Below are 18,221 nucleotides of genomic sequence, written 5' to 3' on the forward strand. Positions count from 1 at the left end.
AGCTTTAAAAACAATAATAGTGTTGTCTTTACAGATATTCGTAGGGGTCTCATAAGATTATGCATGTCGAAACGAAGAGTACTTCGCAATATTGACGTTTGAAGTGCAACAGCGTTAGTTGTAACAGAAATGATTGGATCTATTGGTATTGCTATCATCAACCTAACGTAACCGCCTACCAGCAGTAGCGTAGTTACTGCTCGGAAAGCAAGCAGGACCAACTAACTTATGGTCCTTTTTCCACCTTCTCGCTCTCTGTTCTCTGGAGGCAGATGGCACAAAACGTTTTCATTTCAAAGCAAAATGACGGCGAATGCGGCGACGGGCGTGCTGGACGCGTGCCACTGCCGCGTGTCCATCCGCCGCGAGGCGCAGGGAGGCAAAAGCTGCCATAAGCTCGGCTTTGTGGACCTCAACTTAGCTAGCTTTGCGGGTCAAGGCGCCACGACTCAGAGGTTCTTGCTTGAAGGCTATCGCACAAACCACCGACAGGTACAGCAAACATTTGGCGCACGTCTTATTAATGAAAATTGTTTCTCAGTTTGTAAAAAGTGTATATATGTATAGCCAATTATCGAATACATTCACCGAGGAGACGCTAGTGCCAAAAAACTGTTCTTTGATATGTTTATGTGTGTGTCTGTGTGTTTTACAGGATAATTCGATCCTGCGGGTAACGGTGAATATGACGCTAGTGTGCGGTGACCCGTGTTTCAAGACGCCAAGCCGTACAGCTGCGGGCGAAGGAGATGGCATCCATACGAGCAGTAGCGCTTCCGCCGGTAAAGGTGGCGGCCAGCCCCCGCAGGACGGGGGTAGTCCGTCGCCCGATTCGTCACCGCTGCAGGCCAGCAGGACACTTCTCGCCCCACCATCGTCTGACGTCGATTACAGCAGCCTGCCTCGCCGGCAAACCAACCCTAGTAAGTTGAGTTAACTGCATGTCTCCATTAGTCATTTTCTTCAAGAAAATCTGCTAGGTTTAGCTTGGAATATCACTGTATTATGTAAAACCCTTTTCGTTGCAGAAGAATTCTCATATCACTGATTATTAACAATGAAACATTATATTATTAATATCATGTTGTATTGTTTTTAAAATAAAACTATGATCCCGCAGCATGATAAGAAACTGGATAAATTGAATTAGGAAACAACTTGTAACTTGAAATGCACTCTTCAATTCTCTAGCAGATGGTTGTAGCAGTGGAGGAAGTAGCGCGGAAACACCGCCTCCGTCATCCCAATACCCGCTCCTTGAGCGGTTGGACAGTTGCTCGCTGGCGGGCACATTGAGCCTTGCAGGTAGTGGAACTGCTGTCACGTCATGTTGCGAGTCGGGAGCTGGTCTTCCGACTGCTGCCGAATGCGGCTGCGCCGTTTCAGCTGGCGGGGCCTGTCCTGCAGGTCAGGGCGGCAATCTTCACCAGCGTCAAGGCAGCGGAGACTCGAATCAGCACCTGCGCATTCACAGTTCGGGATCCAGCCACTGTGACAGCGCCAGCGGTTCCCTTAAAGGCTCGAAGCGTAGCAGTCACAAGAACCCTCTTAATGTAAGTAGCTATAGCGTGTGAGTATACATTTTCTTTTACTTATTCTACGTTTCCTACGTTTGGCATTGATTCGTGTCACTAGGTCTACGAGTCCTTAAACGGCATCAAGGTTAAACAGAGCACTGACGAAATAAACTGGAAGAAATTATACCGTTGTTTTGATGCTGCTCTAGAGTGTAAACGGGTAGCAGATCACTAGAGACACTCAGTGCTTCCCGGTTTTCTATCATAAGTTCTGTTTTCGTTCGCCTTTGCTCCTGGATTCATAGCTAGAATAAAGCTCTGACTCCTTTAGATCGTTTAAATAGCTTTTATCTCATCCTTTGACTCTCTTTATTCCCATTTTCCAGGTTGTGGAAGAACGGGGCAACACAAAAATGGACTCAACCAGAGTCGACCCTGATGTTCTCATTAATCAGCTGATCCTCTCTAGCAAGTTGTCCCCATCTCCGGTTGGTAGCGGTGGTGGGGTCGTATTGTGCCCTTCACCATTACCCCTGGGGGGTACGCTCAGCAGCGGTCCTGATTCGGGTGTGGGCATTGAACATGAGTCGGAACTAGAGGGTGGATTGCGACTGGTGATTGGACGGGACGGGGTGCCCGCATTGACGGCGAAAGACCACCATTAGTCACCAGAACCACCTTCGTCCCAGCTCCGATGAAAACGAACAGCGACAGCAATTAGTAGCTCAGAAAAACACAAAAAATGAGACCACGTATCCTTATGGGCGCAAAGGGTAAAAGTACACACATAAAAAAACACACACACACACACCCATATACATGCCGACAGAGACACACACACACACCCATATACATGCAGACAGAGACACACACACACACACCCATATACATGCAGACAGAGACACACACACACACACACACACACACACACACACCTTACCCATATACATGCAGACAGACACACGCGCACGCAAATGCACAGGAAAACCGAAGCAGTCATTTGCATCTACACACTGCACAGAGAATTACATAGCTAGCATCGTATAATCCACTATATGGCTTTGCTATATTTTGGTGAGCTAGTCTGCGCCATTGTTGAGCGTTAAAGTATAACGGATTGAGCTGCTGCAGAGCGAATCAAGTTTTAACAACGGCTTGCGTACGGAACTCCGTTCATTAGGAAATTAGGATGAACCAGATAGGGCAAAGCTGGTCGGTCAATCGGTCGGAAGCAAAATGGCTATGAAGAAAAAGGTGTAATTAATGATGATCATGTCAGTGAAGTCGATGATGCTGCTGCTGCTCCTGCTGGAGCTGCCGAAAATGTCGATCAGATCGACGATGATGATGATGGCACTCTGCTTTGTATCTCGATTTAGTCAACAATAAATAATGTTCAAAGGTGCCTGGTGCACTCCAGTTATTACTATTCTGGAAAAAATATATAACCATACGCTCCTGTAGTTACCGGGTGGTACCCACACGCTGTAAAGTAATTATATTAAATACATAGGCTAATTCGAATCAGTCACGCTACTAATACAAATGATAATACCATTCGTCGACGAACAAACAGATAACCGAGAGAGCGAAGCAATGACAAAAAAGACAGGGGGAGCGGACCGGAAATAAGCACCGACCGTCTTTAGAATACCACATTCATTGAATTAAGGACCAGAGCAAATGGTCATGGATGTTCGCCTTTCTACTTACTGAGTAACACTATGAAAGTTCGTATATTTGTGCCGATGCGGCTCAGCGCCGCTGCCGCAAGCATATCGGCCTCTAGTTCACTCTATCACCACGAGCTGGCGGTGCCTTACAACGGGATCGCATCGACATCGATCCGATGAACGCATTTCAGAACCATTTCGGCATAACGTTGCAATGATCATCTCTTGGAACCACTAAGAGACCGCTGCGGAATGATGTGTCGATGCCTGTTTGCCCTAAATGTTTAAAGGCCATGCACCTTTCGAGCCGCCAAGCTACATTAACAGTATTCTAGCCATCCGTACGATGTGATTGTTATTAAGACGGTGAGAGTGACGGTAATTAGGAAATAGGTAGCGATTTTTTCACCACTCACTCAGAAATGCAGAAAAAATCAGAGCGTTAAATTATGCTGGCGTTAAACTATGCTACGTTTATTAACCTTTGAGCAACGATAGCCTATTCCTATATAGGTAAATACGAGATTGATGATTTGGATCTTTGATATCGTTCCGCTAGACCAACTATTTGAAGATAAAATCGAATTGTGAACATCAATTACGTACGCTGGATACGCTGCCGTCCGAATTGCTGACTCCCTTACTAAGCTATTTTATCTTTGGTCAGTTTAATAGGTCGAAGTAGTAACGCAATCACAATGCCAATAGTTAAGACCAAGTGCTGTAAACCGTATTGCCTTTCTGTCACACTCCAGCTGACGAATAACGGGACTAAAAAGGATAGTTGGAACTTTAAAATACTATTAATAACAAAGGAAGGACAAAGAAACACTATTTCAAAATTCCTAGCTAACTGCGCAGTCGCCAGCAGGGAACACGGGCTGAACGTAACCTTTACCGTCAATAGTAGAGACGGCTGCAGTAATAGCTTGAACCGGAATAGGTCGTTCATATGTACGAAGGAAATATCGAGGCGAACCTGAAGTTAGCAGTGTTTGTGAAGCTGCTGCTGCTTCTACGGTACGGCCATAAAGTAGGGGCGGCCGTCGTCGCAAGACTGTGAGTACGATTCTATAGCTGTTGTGTTAACGTTATTCTATTACTGTAGCCGGAAAACGAGAGTGAGTGAACGATAACGTGGACAGAAAGAACGAGCGAAAAATCGACGAAAAGTGCAAAAAAACATACAATAAGATCATAAAATCGACGAATATAAACAAATCGTTAAAGTCAAACACACGGACCATTAAACGCGTTTCGAGTTCGGGTGAGCGAAGCTGAAGATGCAATTATCACTAATAATAAAGTGAAATACAATATATATATATATATATATATATATATACATATATATTTTTATATATATATATATATATATATATATATAGTAAAATTCAGTAATTTTTGTATTCACTGTTATATGGTCCTGAATCCAGGGAAGAAATCCCTGACCAATGGTTACACTGGTCAGGGATTTATTCCGCGGGGATAGGAATAATTTCGTTTCATGTATTAGGCAAAATGTCGTAGTTTAAGGATACTGCATTGTACCGTACTGATTAATTGTATGTAGGAAAAGTCAACTGTAACCCTTCTTTTCACCTATCTATATTAAACTGCAATTGAAAATTGTAGGTTTCGAATACCCTAACAGAAATGGTGACATCAATACGGTTTCATTTACAAAAAAAAGCTTGTAAAAAAACTGACACAGAAAAGGACCTTTGGTTTCAAGCCGAACGGTCGAAAAAGTTATGTCGGCCCTCAGTACGAGATTGCCGCATAGCGATAAGTTGGTGCAACTTGATGTAGATTGGTGTTAACTTGACACAGCGAATGGTGCAACGCGATGCAGACCGTAAATAGCACTGTTGTGGAGGGGGATGATAGATAATACATGGGCATTTAAAGCAAAGGAATCTAGCAAAGCGTTCATATGGGCAACAGGGGGGTTAGTTTACACCAGTACTTTAATAAAGACGTAACTTTTATGAAATGCCTTGACGAAGCTCTTTTGTGTAAAATGCTGATTCCAAAACGAAGCTAGTTTTTTTTAGAATTGTGAGTCAAGGGTTTTTATTTAAGAGCTGTAAATTAGCCCCTACTGTGCTACAGGCATTACTGCCTCATTAGAAGGATTTGAGCGCTCTGCGAGATTTTAGATCTAATAAAAAATGCAAGACTTTGCTATGAGGAAAATCTAGCCTAAAAAGCTGAAGTTATAGTTGTTTATAGAAGTAAAACAGGCAATGACGCAGGATTTTGTTAAGGACAATCAAAAATTAGATTCTCCCTGTCAAATATTGGAAAAATAATGGTAGCCGTCAAGGATTATTCGCATTTGTTCGAAACTCACCATAGCAGACGATAGATCGTCTGCTATTTTCAATATGAAATTCTATATAGCATTGCAATATTAAATAGACCAGCGACTCATGCGAGTTTTCCTTCAAGAAAATAGAGTGAGTTTTTGATAGCCATTGCACTTGGTTAGCTACTTGCCATTATTTGTTATTATGTGTTTGTGCATACCTTATAGAAACTAACTTAACAGAAAACATCACGCTTAGTGGTCTAAAATTGAACATAATTAAACCTATTTTTATTTGTTTATTGTTTTAAATTTAGTGAATAATAACAGTCTCGAAACGATCAGAACTATATCGATACGTAACCTAAATTCACTAAAGACTTTAATAATATCTTTATTAAGGGTGTTGTTTACTGTTCATCTTTGTCGTCCTCCTTGACGTTCCCCCATACACTTGTTATCTTGTCATTAACATCCACATCTTCATCATTGTCATTTTGTATATTTATCGTCGTCTATCGTCATATATAAGAGCAGACATCACTCAGCTGTTGTTGTTGTTGTTGTTGTTGTTGTTGTTGTTGTTGCTGTTCTGTTACTGTTCTATAATGATGTATCAACTACCGTCCATTTATTGGTTCTTTGTCACTCTCTATGGGAGGGCAAGAGAAACCTGTGTTTCGGCGAGTTAGACTCTTCTGGGTTTGTTGATGAGTTCCCAGATGTCATCCATTTAGTTCTTGGGACTTCGAAAAAACCGACGACTAATCCAAAATTCAGTTTCTCACACACCCACCCCTTTAACAAGCGGCTCGCAGCGCCGACGTTTCGAACTCGCGGCCTTTGGACACGTCTCCTATATCATTCTCTCTGTCGTTTCCATTAGCCCATCCCTTGTGCACGTATGTCGTTGGGGTTCCCTATACAGAAGCCGCGGAGGTGCAAGACATCTGCAGCTAGCGCCATGATCGTTTGCAAGACCTACGCAACTTCAGGCGTTTGAAACACAGACGCGCGCAGAATCTAATCGGTTGATGTATTGGTTTTCTTCTAATTTAATAATTAGTTGTCGTTCACATGCGGCTGGTTCGTTTTCCAGGTGGGTTGAAATTATTTTGAGCTCTTAAGTGATGCTTTTCTCTCTTTATTCATAGTTCGTATCTTATTATGGTTATTGTAGTACAGTCGGTGTTCTTCTAGCTTTATTTTGTCACTGACTCTCATAGTCGACATCTTTATCATCCCCAAGTACCGTCTCCTAATTGCCCTCCGGCATTTTACACGCTCGTAACTCTTTAAGTACTAGAAATTTCTTAATCATTTCATTAACCCGCCAACATAATCACCATTAACGTTATCGTTATCATTATTAATTTAGTAGTAATATATAATACTAGTAATCGTACTGCTCTCTCGACTGATTTCTCGTGTTTTTTTTGTTTGTCTATTTGTTGATTAATAATAACCGCTCAAAATCGTGACCTTTCTCTCTCGTATTCATCTTATTTTACTTGCTCGTGCTCTCTGAAGTCCTTGCGCACCCTCGTATTCCGTCGCTTTCGTTCAATATCCCAGTTGCTTTTACGTTTCGTATGCAACCCTCCCGCCCTCCCTTCTCCCGGCCGATCGTTCGTTCGTTCGTTAAAGTTTCTTGTTCCCCCCGCCCAACATCGTCTCCGGTTATTACAGAACAATGATCTCGTCGCTTAACCATTCCCAGCATTGTAATTATGATGTTTGTCGTCGTAACTAACACTTTTCATCTGCTGCTTACCCATTCATTTTCTTTATTTCTTTCGTTCTGTCTTTTTTAGCATATAATAACACTGTCTCCATAAGTCCTCGACTGAGTAAACTTGTCTCCTTACATTTATTAGTCGTATTATTATTTTATTGGTATTTATAGATTGATCATTCTTCTTATAGGCGTTCAATTTGCAGACACGCACACACACACAATCTCTCTTTCTATCCCCCGATTTATATATGTCGACTTTTTGCTCTCGTTTCGGCGGTGTCTCCTCATCTTTCTGGCAAGAGGTGCTCTTGTAAACAGCATGCCTTGTTTCTATGCACGTTTATCAGCGTCAACGTTTGATGAACAATTCCATATTGATGAAGAAACAAATGAGACACTCGAAACAAATTTTGTCCAAAGAAGCTGCCCCATGTATCCTGTTTGAGGCTAGCGGCTCACAGATCAGTCAGTCAGTCAGTCAGTCAGTCAGTCAGTGAATCAGTCAATCATAGTTGAGCTGATCTATTGATCTAAAACCGTCGTGGACTTAATTCAAACATGAGCTTACATAGATTTTTTTTAATTGAATAACAGAATCTGTTGGCGAACTCAGATAGCGCATCAAGGCTCGAAAGCGGTGATCGAATACATAACTGAGGACTCAATAACTGGGGAGAGGGGTTTAATGATTTTTGATTCATTGGTTATTGTAAGCCGAATGCTACACAAATCACCTGATTATAGCTATCGTCTGGAGCTTGCTTAACCGTCATCTGTTTCCGCTTTTTCTCCCGTTTTTTTTTGTTTCCTTTGTTATTGAAAAAATTTACCTCATCTCTATTCACAATTTCCTCGCACGTTGTCTAACATCCGACTAATACAGTAACTATAGGAACAATAGTTATTATGATAATAAGAATATTAAATGGTACCTATCGCAACCTCACCCATATACCTACAGTACAGCAGTGGCCGAGATGTGGCCGCACCAAGAGTGACGATTTGCTTGGTAAACAGTAATGTCTTGGGGTTGTGTCGTATATTCTGCGCCCCCATTATGGGTTTGTTTGTTACTGTTGGAAAAGTGAATTTAGGGTAGGAAGTTTAATGCGCGGAGATCTACTTATCATCTCGTTCTGTTGGTACCTCTCAGCCCACAATCTTTATCTCTCTTTCCTTTGCAAGAGTCTGTGCTAGCCTTTCTGTGTTACTCCTCTTTATACGTTCATTTACGTTATTTCTGCTGTGTTGTTTTCCATAATCTCACCATTATTAATAGATTAGCTATAACATCATTCTCTCCGAAAACAAACTTTTATCCGCGTTTGCCATTTATCAGTTAACTTTGTTATCGTTTTCTTCTTAAGCTGATCGTTTTTGAAGTTTGTTTGGCAAAACAACTATACATTGCAAGCACGTACTCGCAGACTCGTCCGTCCATTCATTCAATATATAGGCATACATCAATCTACCCATCGCAATCAGTCGTCTCTGAACCAGCGTGCCCTGACCTTCCCTGCTGCTACTTCGACTTTTTGCTTACCATAATAAGGTTCTTTGTATACTATTCCATACAAGATATTCATCAGCGATGTTCCTCAGAACTCCCGTTGTCCCTTCGCATTGTTCGTGCCGCCTTTTATGACCTCACACTGCCACTTTTCCGGGCTTCTTATTGTCATGCCTCGTTACGTTGCCGCCATTTTCTCATTGTTGTCAAATTATTGCCACATGACAAATAGTCAATTCACGTTTTTCCATGAGGTGTCCGTTTGTGTTTGTCTTTTTTTTCTACTGTTGTAAATAATAGTATTCAATGAACAACTGTAGTAGCATGTAGTAATCGTCATAGTAATATTAACCTATGGTATTTAAGCTAGTCTTGCCAGGTCAGGTGTACAGCGTTAACAACGAGCCGTTCATTATGCTACACATCGTGCCGGCCCAACTTCCCTCTACAATTTTGACATTTTAATTACATAGGAGCCCTCTCCCCCCTGGCTTCTTCATTTCCCCCCTCTCTCTGCCTCCATTCTTCCCCTCAATATCCAGCCTTGAGATTTCAAGTAAAGCGTTAGCCTACACGATTTGTCCTCCGTATCTGCGCCCGTCACTATGAATGGGGCTTCTTTTTCAAATCCACCTAACATACGGTTTCGGTGGTAGTAGCCACACGTTCCGAAAACTGTTGTTAAAGGCTCTTTAGCCGACGATGTCGTAGGCAAACACAGCTACATTCCCAGCTTTTTTTGTTGACGAAAAGCTAGACTTGTTTTGAATATAGAGACTTTTCACTGCACTCCACCTACACCTCCTCATTGCCGCCGCCGCCGCCGCCATTCGGCATCGATCGTTTTCTTTCATTCTTATCTTATCTTATTTTTCGCGTTCTTACATCAGATGCTACTATTTCTGTATAATTATCAATTATTTAATTCTCATTATTGTCATTATTATTATATTCATTCTTTCTCTTTATTTATAGTCATCGTTATTCATGTTATCAACAATTACATTAGTCTGGCTATTACTTGTTGAATTTATAGATAATTATCCGTACCTATAGTATTTATATCCGTAATTATGTCGGTAACTAGTAGTTTATATAGCATCATCGTCCATTAACTAGAAACAAGGGTGGAGCGTTTGTCACTCTCGCGATTTTTTGGCCAGTCAGTCAGTTATAGGCATATATACGATACTTAGTAAGCTTGTGGCTTATAATTCGATACACTCACCTATCAAGAGTAACCTAACGTTGCGCATCGAACAGTAAGAACATCCTGACCACGGAAAGAGAAGTAGTAGGCCAATCGTATGTATTCGTCCTTAAAGGAGCCCTAATATTTATACTCATCTAAACTGGTAATGCAAGTCGCTGCCTGCCGGCACTGATAGATGATGCGGACTAGATTAGCTCGGGCGGGGCATATTAAGGGCTAGTGATACAAGCGTCAATCAAAATCGCTACTGCGGGTCCTGTCTCCGCTACATGAAATCCTTTCATTTTCGCATATTGCAGTCATCCGCTCGATATCGGTCAAGTTCCTTATTTACTTCTATATTATCCTTAGGAACCACTCCGGTGTCCACTCTGTGTGACTACTCGAAAAGTGAGCATTCACTAGACAGATACGATGCTACCATATTCGCTATAATAATTTACTTTACGTTATTTGCACTATTACCGGTTGTTTGTTAATAGTCGTGAAGAGTAACAGTGGGAAACAAGCCAATCTTCATATTTGATACGGTGGCTATTTAAGCTCGTGGAAAACCCCCGATTCCCGGGAGAGGGTCAATATGGGAGACCATTCATTCCACCATAACAGCTCAATGAATACCTCGGACGAGTATCCGAAAATGAATCTGACAAATAAAGTAGCAAAAACATTTCTAATCGCGTTCCGCGAACCGTTGAGCGAAGCATCTTATTATCGTTTTTTTTCTTTTTAGCATAATTTTTTCAGTTCCTCTGCTCGTTCCCTTCCGCCGCTTAGCCGAAAAAAATCCTGATTTCTGCGCCTTGATCTCCCGGTCTCCTCTTTTCCCCAGTCGATATCTGAAACATCCCATTTTTACCGGTCGGATAGACGATCGAAACCCCACAACCCTCGTCGTACTCATTAGCATATTATATCCATAGTGTATAGTATGTAGACGGCGTGTGTGTAATAGTAAATCATTTCCTTCCATATTTAGTGTTATATAATTATTATCGACTTCAGTGTTATTAGCAGTACAATCTTTATCGTCTTAACGTTTGTTAGCAGCTCGATTTTAACAACTAATAACAAATCTCATTGTTTCTGTGCTTTCTGACTGCTCAATGGTTACTACGTGCATCCGTATCATCGTTCTCAATTCACGCACACTCGTTTTTATTATTGTGGTCCTGCTGCTAGTGGCCATCACAATGGTCCTACCGTCAGGGTAATAATTAGCAGCAGTTAGGCCAATTGTGACTTTTGCCTTTTACAGTGCGTGAGGCACTTCCGTCCGTAGGACAGCGGTGCTTGTTTCGGTCACGATCGTGGCTAGGTTGCACCATCTTGCAAAGCTGGCCTCGACCGTCAACACGCGATAGGCTGTGATAGACAACGACTGTGCTAGTTAGTTATGACCAACCTGTTGTTGTTGTTATAGTTATCATTCTGAACAGATCGATGGACACAAATTAAATTAATCGCTTGTCCTGGAAATAGGCCTGGTGTAGATTTGCGATAGATTCACATGGCTTGTCTGTAAGTGCATATAACTCGCGATTCGAAACGACGTTGCTCGATTTTTTTTTCTGGCTAACAATTGAGAAGACAGAGAGCTGTCGGTTGGCTAAGTGGGTTCCACTACCAGTTATAAGACTTGGCTGATCGGATAAATGATATGCTGAATCGTTTGAATTTATTCCTACGGATATACTATATATCTGAATACCATGCGTGGGTCAGTCGTCGCCACAGCAACTCGAGCGACGAGCGGAACCAACTATTGGAAGGACTGGCAGACGCCGTCGGCGTCAAACGGCTGCCTGCTAGCTGAGAAAGAGTAGAAATTTACCGAGATTTTTGTGTCCCCTCTTTGTGGATATATTTTCATCGGTGGTTTACATATCGGTGAATCTATTTCGGCGATTTTATATTGCTTGCAAATCTTCGCTAACGATAACCGAGACCGCTTCGGCCGAAAGGCACACGTGGGTTTGACTTATCATGTGCGTTACTCGAACACGCCAGACCTGATGGACCCTAACCGTACCCATGTGCTGGCGATGCAGCTGACGCGCGTCAGCGAGATAATCAATAGACCGATGGATGCACAGAGAACGAAGGCTAAATAATTTTTTCACGTCACCGTGTCGCTGCTCAGAAACGGTCTCGGGTCAGAACCACTGAACAGATACATTTGAATCATTGTGTAACCCTTCATATAACCAAAACTTGTACGAGCCTACGAACAATTATTGTTATTTTTATCAATAGTTTATTATATTCTAACAGTAATAATCTTGTTATATGCGTTAAGAACATGAGTCAACCAACCAACCAATGTTTACGGTGCACTTGTTGTCAATGTTGTTATATTATTAATACTGTTACAGCCACTTCCGGATTTGTTGTTCAAAATTTTTGTACAAACATCCGTATATATATATATATATATATATATATATATATATATATATATATATATATATAATTAGTTGTCATTAATGTTGTTTTTAGCTGTTGATGTTGTTGCCCCTTTTGCAATGGTGTCAGTGGTTGCGTAACACCTGTTTCGTACGTAGGGTACGAAGCATGTAGGGTTTCGTATACTCTAGCATGGCAATAGCTAGCACGCCGTGTGATTGAGCTGTTGTGATTTATTCCTTGAACAAATATGTTCTATTATCGCTGTTTTTAATGTTATTCTCACATGTTTTTTTCTTTTGTAGACTTATTATGGTTGACTCCCGTAGGTGTTGCGGGATCACTTACGTAGACTACGCGGCATTCGTGTATCTACTACGTAACGTGAAGTGTTGTGGCGTATTCGTCACAATGTGAGACAGTGTCTCGTTTGTCTTCTGTCCTGTCAATGACAGGCACTGTTTCCTGTCGTCGATGATAGCAGTTTTGGACGGGTAACAAGTGGATGAGTCGACGGAAAAATGCCACTTGTGAACCATTAACGCCTCTATTTTGCAGTGGATCATAGCCACGAGTAAACATTCCGACATTCAATTAGTATAGATATCGTAACGTTGATGGCAATCTTGCGTGTTGATGTTGTTAATTTGTCTGTTTGTATCAGTTGTTTTGTTTGCAAGGGAGCTGCGTCGGTTAGCCGCTGGTGAATTGTGCGGGGGTATCACGAGATGCTTATATGTTAAAATAGTCTCCCCTTTTACCTGCTCGGCCAGTGATCTGAAAAACTGTTGCAAAGTTCTTCAAGCCAGAAGAAGTTTTCGGTCTTTCAAGCGCTACTTTCCAACTTTTCGATATCAACTATTAACGAATTGAATCAACTTGTACACTTCACTCGGAACTTAGAAAAGACCTTATAAGAAATATTGTTAAACTGCTTTCCCCTTCGGCGCTAAGTGCCTTATCAATGTCAAAAGGCCATGCTTTTTGTTAATTTTGGAACTCTCGGAAACGCTCCTGTGAACAACGCACGCTTCTCCAGTCTTTCTTCTGTCAGAGGCAGTGAATAGGTTGTCGGTCCGGCGTCTCGATCGAGAGAACATTCTAACGTATTGATTGCTCGTAATTTTTCTAAATGGGGATTGATTGATTGATTAGCACCATTGCCCTGTCCTGACGGCATCGTTTTATGCTAAACTTTAGACTTGTTTAGACAAAGATATTTTGCAGCGCTTCCCTGTGCCCGGGTCCGGACCCAGATCTTGCCTCTTTCTTAGTCGATCATTTATAATTACTAGTAGTAATAACAGTAGTATTCTTATACTAAGAGTATAAAACACTCGATGGCATGTACTTAACATCAAAGACAAGTATCCTTGTATAACCAGCATCACGATCATAGTCATCGTATTTGCTCTGTCATTCTTAGCATCAGCAGTCATGTTATTAGCGGTATTAGCAGAATAGCTATTCATATATCTATTAATGTTATTTTTATATAATATATGCGGATGCATTGCGGTTCGTGTGCGAGAGAGCGTCGTGTCACCCCCTAGCCAGAGAGGGGGCGGTATCATTATCATGATCAACATCCTCATCATCCTCGCCGTTATCATCATCAACCGACTACATGCTTGGGGGCTTGTTATGTGTGAGGTGTCACTATATATGTGCTGTGTCATAATACAAGTTTTGCTTACGTAGCACTCACGCTCATCCTTACGTCTCTCACGTGTTGCCGTTGTTGCTTGTTGATGTTGTTGTTGTTGTTGTTGTTGTCGTCGGAGTTGTTGTTAACAACGTTGGTGATGTCTCTCAGAATTGAGTTGTGGCAAGCACCACACAAGGCACGCTCGAACGGGTACAGGGGCGCGGATAAAGCGGGCCGGCAGTTCTGTGACGAATCGTCGTTCATCGTTGTTGTCGAGGGGGTGCGGACAGATAACGGCTGCCTTAAGCTTGAGTAAAAGCACAGAGGGCTATCTCTCACGATCTTTCTCCCCGCTCCCCCGCTAAACATGACACGAACATGACCCTCGAGACAGGGCGAGGCAGGCAGGGAGACACATTTGAAGTAGTTAGCAGTTAGGTAGTTAGTAGTAGGAGTAGTTACTTAGTTAGTAGCAGTATTTAGTTGCATTTGTACTTTGGGTGATTCGGGATTGGCGGCGTCCGGCTGCGCACATCCCGCCGACGCGAATTATCCCCATTTACGTCCTTATGTTTACTTTTGCGTGTGTGTGTCTGTGAGTGTGTGTTTGTGCGTGCGTTTGTGTTTGCGTGTGTGTGTGTGTGTGTGTGTGTGTATGTGGTGTGGGTGTGTGTGTGTGTGTGTGTTTGTGTGTGTGTGTGTGTGTGTGTGTGTGTGTGTGTGTGTGTGTGTGTGTGTGTGTGTGTGTGTGTGTGTGTGTGTGTGTGTGTATGTATAATCAAGTCGGGCCATTGAGTCGCCGTTCACTTCCTGTATCATTCTATTGAATATGTCGAATTCTTTGGCTTCATTGACTCTTTTTATAGAGACAATTTTTTTGTTCTGCGTTTTCCAGTCCGTCACTTTCTTCCGTGGAGCACAAACCTCTTTGGAGGTTCTGATACACTGTTTGGTGCAACAGTAACTTTGTTGCTGTTATTATGATTGTAATGACAATGATGATGGTCATTATTATGTTTAGGACAGGAGAAATAGCGTTCGAGCAGATGAGCGGACACGGACGGTGCCTTCCGACGCAGACCACGGCCCTTGGGAAACATGTTCAGTAATAGCAGTGGTAGAAGTAGTTGATGATGATGATCGATGACGTGCCCACCCATGGTCCGCCTAAATCTGCCCAGACCGGGCTTCGAGATATGAGCAGCAATTCAAATTGACTGGTAATGGTCAGGACCCTGCTCGTATTCAAAGTCGATTTTTGTTTCTCTTGCGACTACTAAAAACTGCGATTTTCCGGTTTAGTGGTTACTTAGATGGCGACAAATTGGCTGTTCAGGCGACACCCCGAAAAGGCAGTGAACACACGAGTGGACGTCCATTGCCAAATCAATTCGTGCGCGTAATAACGCAATTGCTCAATAGTCAACGTTTCGACATTGTTCAGTCATCATTTCATTGAAAATCTTGTTCTCGAACGTGTTCCAGCGCGTGCTGCAACACGTAGACAATGCAATTAAGCCGATTCGCAGGAAGAATTTCCTTCATGTTGAAATTTTGTGTTTTTCCGATAATCTTATTTTCGACACTGTTAAAAGTAAGTGAATCGCTCCTGCTTGTCTATCTGTTGGTATTATGTTGCTTGGAACGGTATTTGCCATACTGTCGCATACATTCTGGAAGATACTGCGGTCCTCCTCACCACCTTCCTTGCCTCATCTCTATTCTTCTCCTGTAAGTGGTAAGTGTTTTTGGCCATGTGAACATAGGCGCGAAATCGTTGTTGCTATCATCTGGGTAAAAAAACAACGTTTGCCGCTTTTGTTTTTGCGTCAGTACATGGAGATCGACAAACAAAACTATTCATTAGTAAAAGGACTGATTTCGGTAATACGGTGATTCGGACACATCATCGAATTACGTTAGGTTATTGTGGACAACAGTCACCAGTTATTAGTCCGTGACTATTGTTCATGGTTATTAATTACGTGCATATTATTACTATAGTTATTGGTGTTAATATCGACTGATTTGCAAAAGCGACCACGAACGCATATACTCGTGTGTGTATATATATATATATGTATATGTGTGTATATATATATATATATATGCGTTGAAATTGTAACGCTCACAACGTGCTTCTTTTATTATGACGACCTGTCATCGTGGTGATACGATGGTAAATGAGGTGAACGTTTTGCCCTAGGTCTTTTTGTCACCTTGCTCTTTTCTTGCTTGTCGGATCGAGGTGGCGTAGAGACCTCGGATCTAGTTGTGATGCGGTCCTAATGCGCTCATCGTCTGGTTAGTTGTTCGTACAGTGGCAGATGCACGTTCGACACGGGAGGTCTCGTCTATCGAGCTTTTCTCAGTCATTTCAATTGTCCCGTTTCTTCTACAGTTTAGTAGTCGTTCACGTAAAGTTTGCCAGTCAAGAATCTCTAGCCTATTCTAGCAAGTTCTGTTTACTTATTCCACCTTTGTTATCTTTACGCTTTGTTGAAATACGCTCTAATTGAGACGCCCGCCAATTGCTCACGTTGATCGCAGTTTGAAGGCTTGCCGTTGTTTGATTATTATTCTTTATATTATTTTTATTGACATATCTTCAATATTCTTCATTTTCTGCTTATCATTAGAATAATATCTAGCATTCTTATAATCGTCACACCATCACGAATACTCAGCCATATATCTATGTATATATATATATATATAAATTTCCGCTTCAACATTATCGTCGCCGCCGCCGCCGCCGCCGCCGTCGTCGTCTACGTTGCAAAGAAATTCAATTAGGACTGTTTTAAAATTTTTACTTACTTCTCTGCTGTCGGCTTTTTTTTTTTTAGTCTCCAAAACTGAGTGAGTGGATTCTTACAGATTTGGGTCCCCCTCATCTCGATGGTCACCTAGTGCAGGAGCTCAGTACCGAGGCGACTGGGGCAAGGAAACGGGCAATCTATACAGCAATGACATTATTTTTTAGTAAAAACGTGTTATTTCATCATTTCATTCAACGTCTCCATCTCGTTATTACGATTATTATTACTATTTTATGGCCGCATACGGATCTTGAGTCGTTCCTCGCTCGGTTTGGCTCACAGTGGTTTCTTGCTCATATCAGATCTTTTTTTTTTATAATTATAACGATTTTTCTATTTAGCATTGTTAGTATTTTTCTTACATCTTTACTAATAGTATTGTTGTTATTATTGTTATCATCATTTTTATAATGTTCTAATTCTTATACTTCACTTAGCCATTATATTTATCAAATAAATCCCTTTGTCATTGCAGTGACTATAATCATAGTACAATATTGCTAGTAATAATAGTAACGATCATAATCATATAGTTGTAGCAGTAGAAGTGGTTCGTGTTTTAGCTGTTCATAATCGTATTAGTGTTATTAGCAATAATTTGTTGCTGCTGTTGCTGCTGCTGCTGCAAATGGCTTGCTTTTGGCCTTTGGTTGATCCTACTGCTATAGCTGTGTTAGCAGTTGCTTCTATTGCAATATACAGATCGCATTGTTACTAATGTCGTAATGAGTCTTTTAGTACTTGTCTAGTAATTGTGGTATTACAATTAGCAGTTTTGCCTTCTTATTGTTACTGTTTTTGCAATGGCTGCTAGTCGATTTGACAGAAGAAAAGATGGAGTCCCGTTGTTATTGTTACTGCTGGAGGGGTTGACTACACTTGTAGCGCTTCTTGTAGCAACAAGAATAGTAGTTGTTGTGTACACTAAGTGACTGGGGCATCTGCTTCTGCGCAGGCCAGACTGGGCCGGGCGCTGTAACGCAGCACTGTATTCTGCGAGTGCTGAATATGTATGAGTGTGTGACCACTAGAACTAACGGCTTTACGGCCGGCAAAGTCCGATGCCGATCACTGCGCTCAGCGTGACGAGCAATAGTGCCGGAGCTGCAGAGGGGGACGCTGGATTACAGGCGTCCGTTTTGCATTGGCAGGTCGTGGATTTGATCTGGAATGTCGCCGTGTTCAGACAGGTCTTGTGCTGGGGTAGGTAGCCACAACGGCGATCCACTGTAGCCTCCTCCATGCCCACTGTGAATCAGACCGAGCAAATCGTACGTGGGTTAACTAACGGGGGCAGACTAGATGAACTCTCAGATTGTTCGACTCGTACGGCTCTGTAGCCGCGCTACTAGCATTATGATTATAACATTACACCACGTGACT

General features: G+C 42.0%; 2 protein-coding genes across 32 annotated transcripts in view; one reads left to right on the plus strand and one right to left on the minus strand.

Annotated features, from left to right (window-relative positions):
• The window catches only part of LOC111243171 (uncharacterized), a 59,528-nt gene extending 54,941 nt beyond the window's left edge, over positions 1 to 4,587 (plus strand). For 25 of the 26 annotated variants that reach the window (XM_022788336.2, XM_022788342.2, XM_086983260.1 and 22 more), the window contains 4 exons: positions 273 to 492; positions 656 to 923; positions 1,192 to 1,553; positions 1,904 to 4,587. In XM_022788336.2, the coding sequence (XP_022644071.1) occupies positions 273 to 492; positions 656 to 923; positions 1,192 to 1,553; positions 1,904 to 2,182 (1,129 nt within the window). In that variant the 3' untranslated portion in view covers positions 2,183 to 4,587. The remainder of the gene's footprint in view (positions 1 to 272; positions 493 to 655; positions 924 to 1,191; positions 1,554 to 1,903) is intronic. The other variant, XM_086983297.1, reaches the window with a different exon arrangement.
• A 1,169-nt stretch (positions 4,588 to 5,756) lies between these two features.
• Positions 5,757 to 18,221, minus strand: part of LOC111242911 (uncharacterized) — a 29,173-nt gene continuing 16,708 nt past the window's right edge. For all 6 annotated transcript variants that reach the window (XM_022787869.2, XM_022787856.2, XM_022787864.2 and 3 more), the window contains exon 4: positions 5,757 to 18,086. In XM_022787869.2, the coding sequence (XP_022643604.1) occupies positions 17,881 to 18,086 (206 nt within the window). In that variant the 3' untranslated portion in view covers positions 5,757 to 17,880. The remainder of the gene's footprint in view (positions 18,087 to 18,221) is intronic.

This window comes from Varroa destructor, unplaced genomic scaffold (assembly GCF_002443255.2).
Source record: "Varroa destructor unplaced genomic scaffold, Vdes_3.0 BEIS01000001.1, whole genome shotgun sequence".
Classification (NCBI taxonomy): Eukaryota; Metazoa; Arthropoda; class Arachnida; order Mesostigmata; family Varroidae; genus Varroa; species Varroa destructor.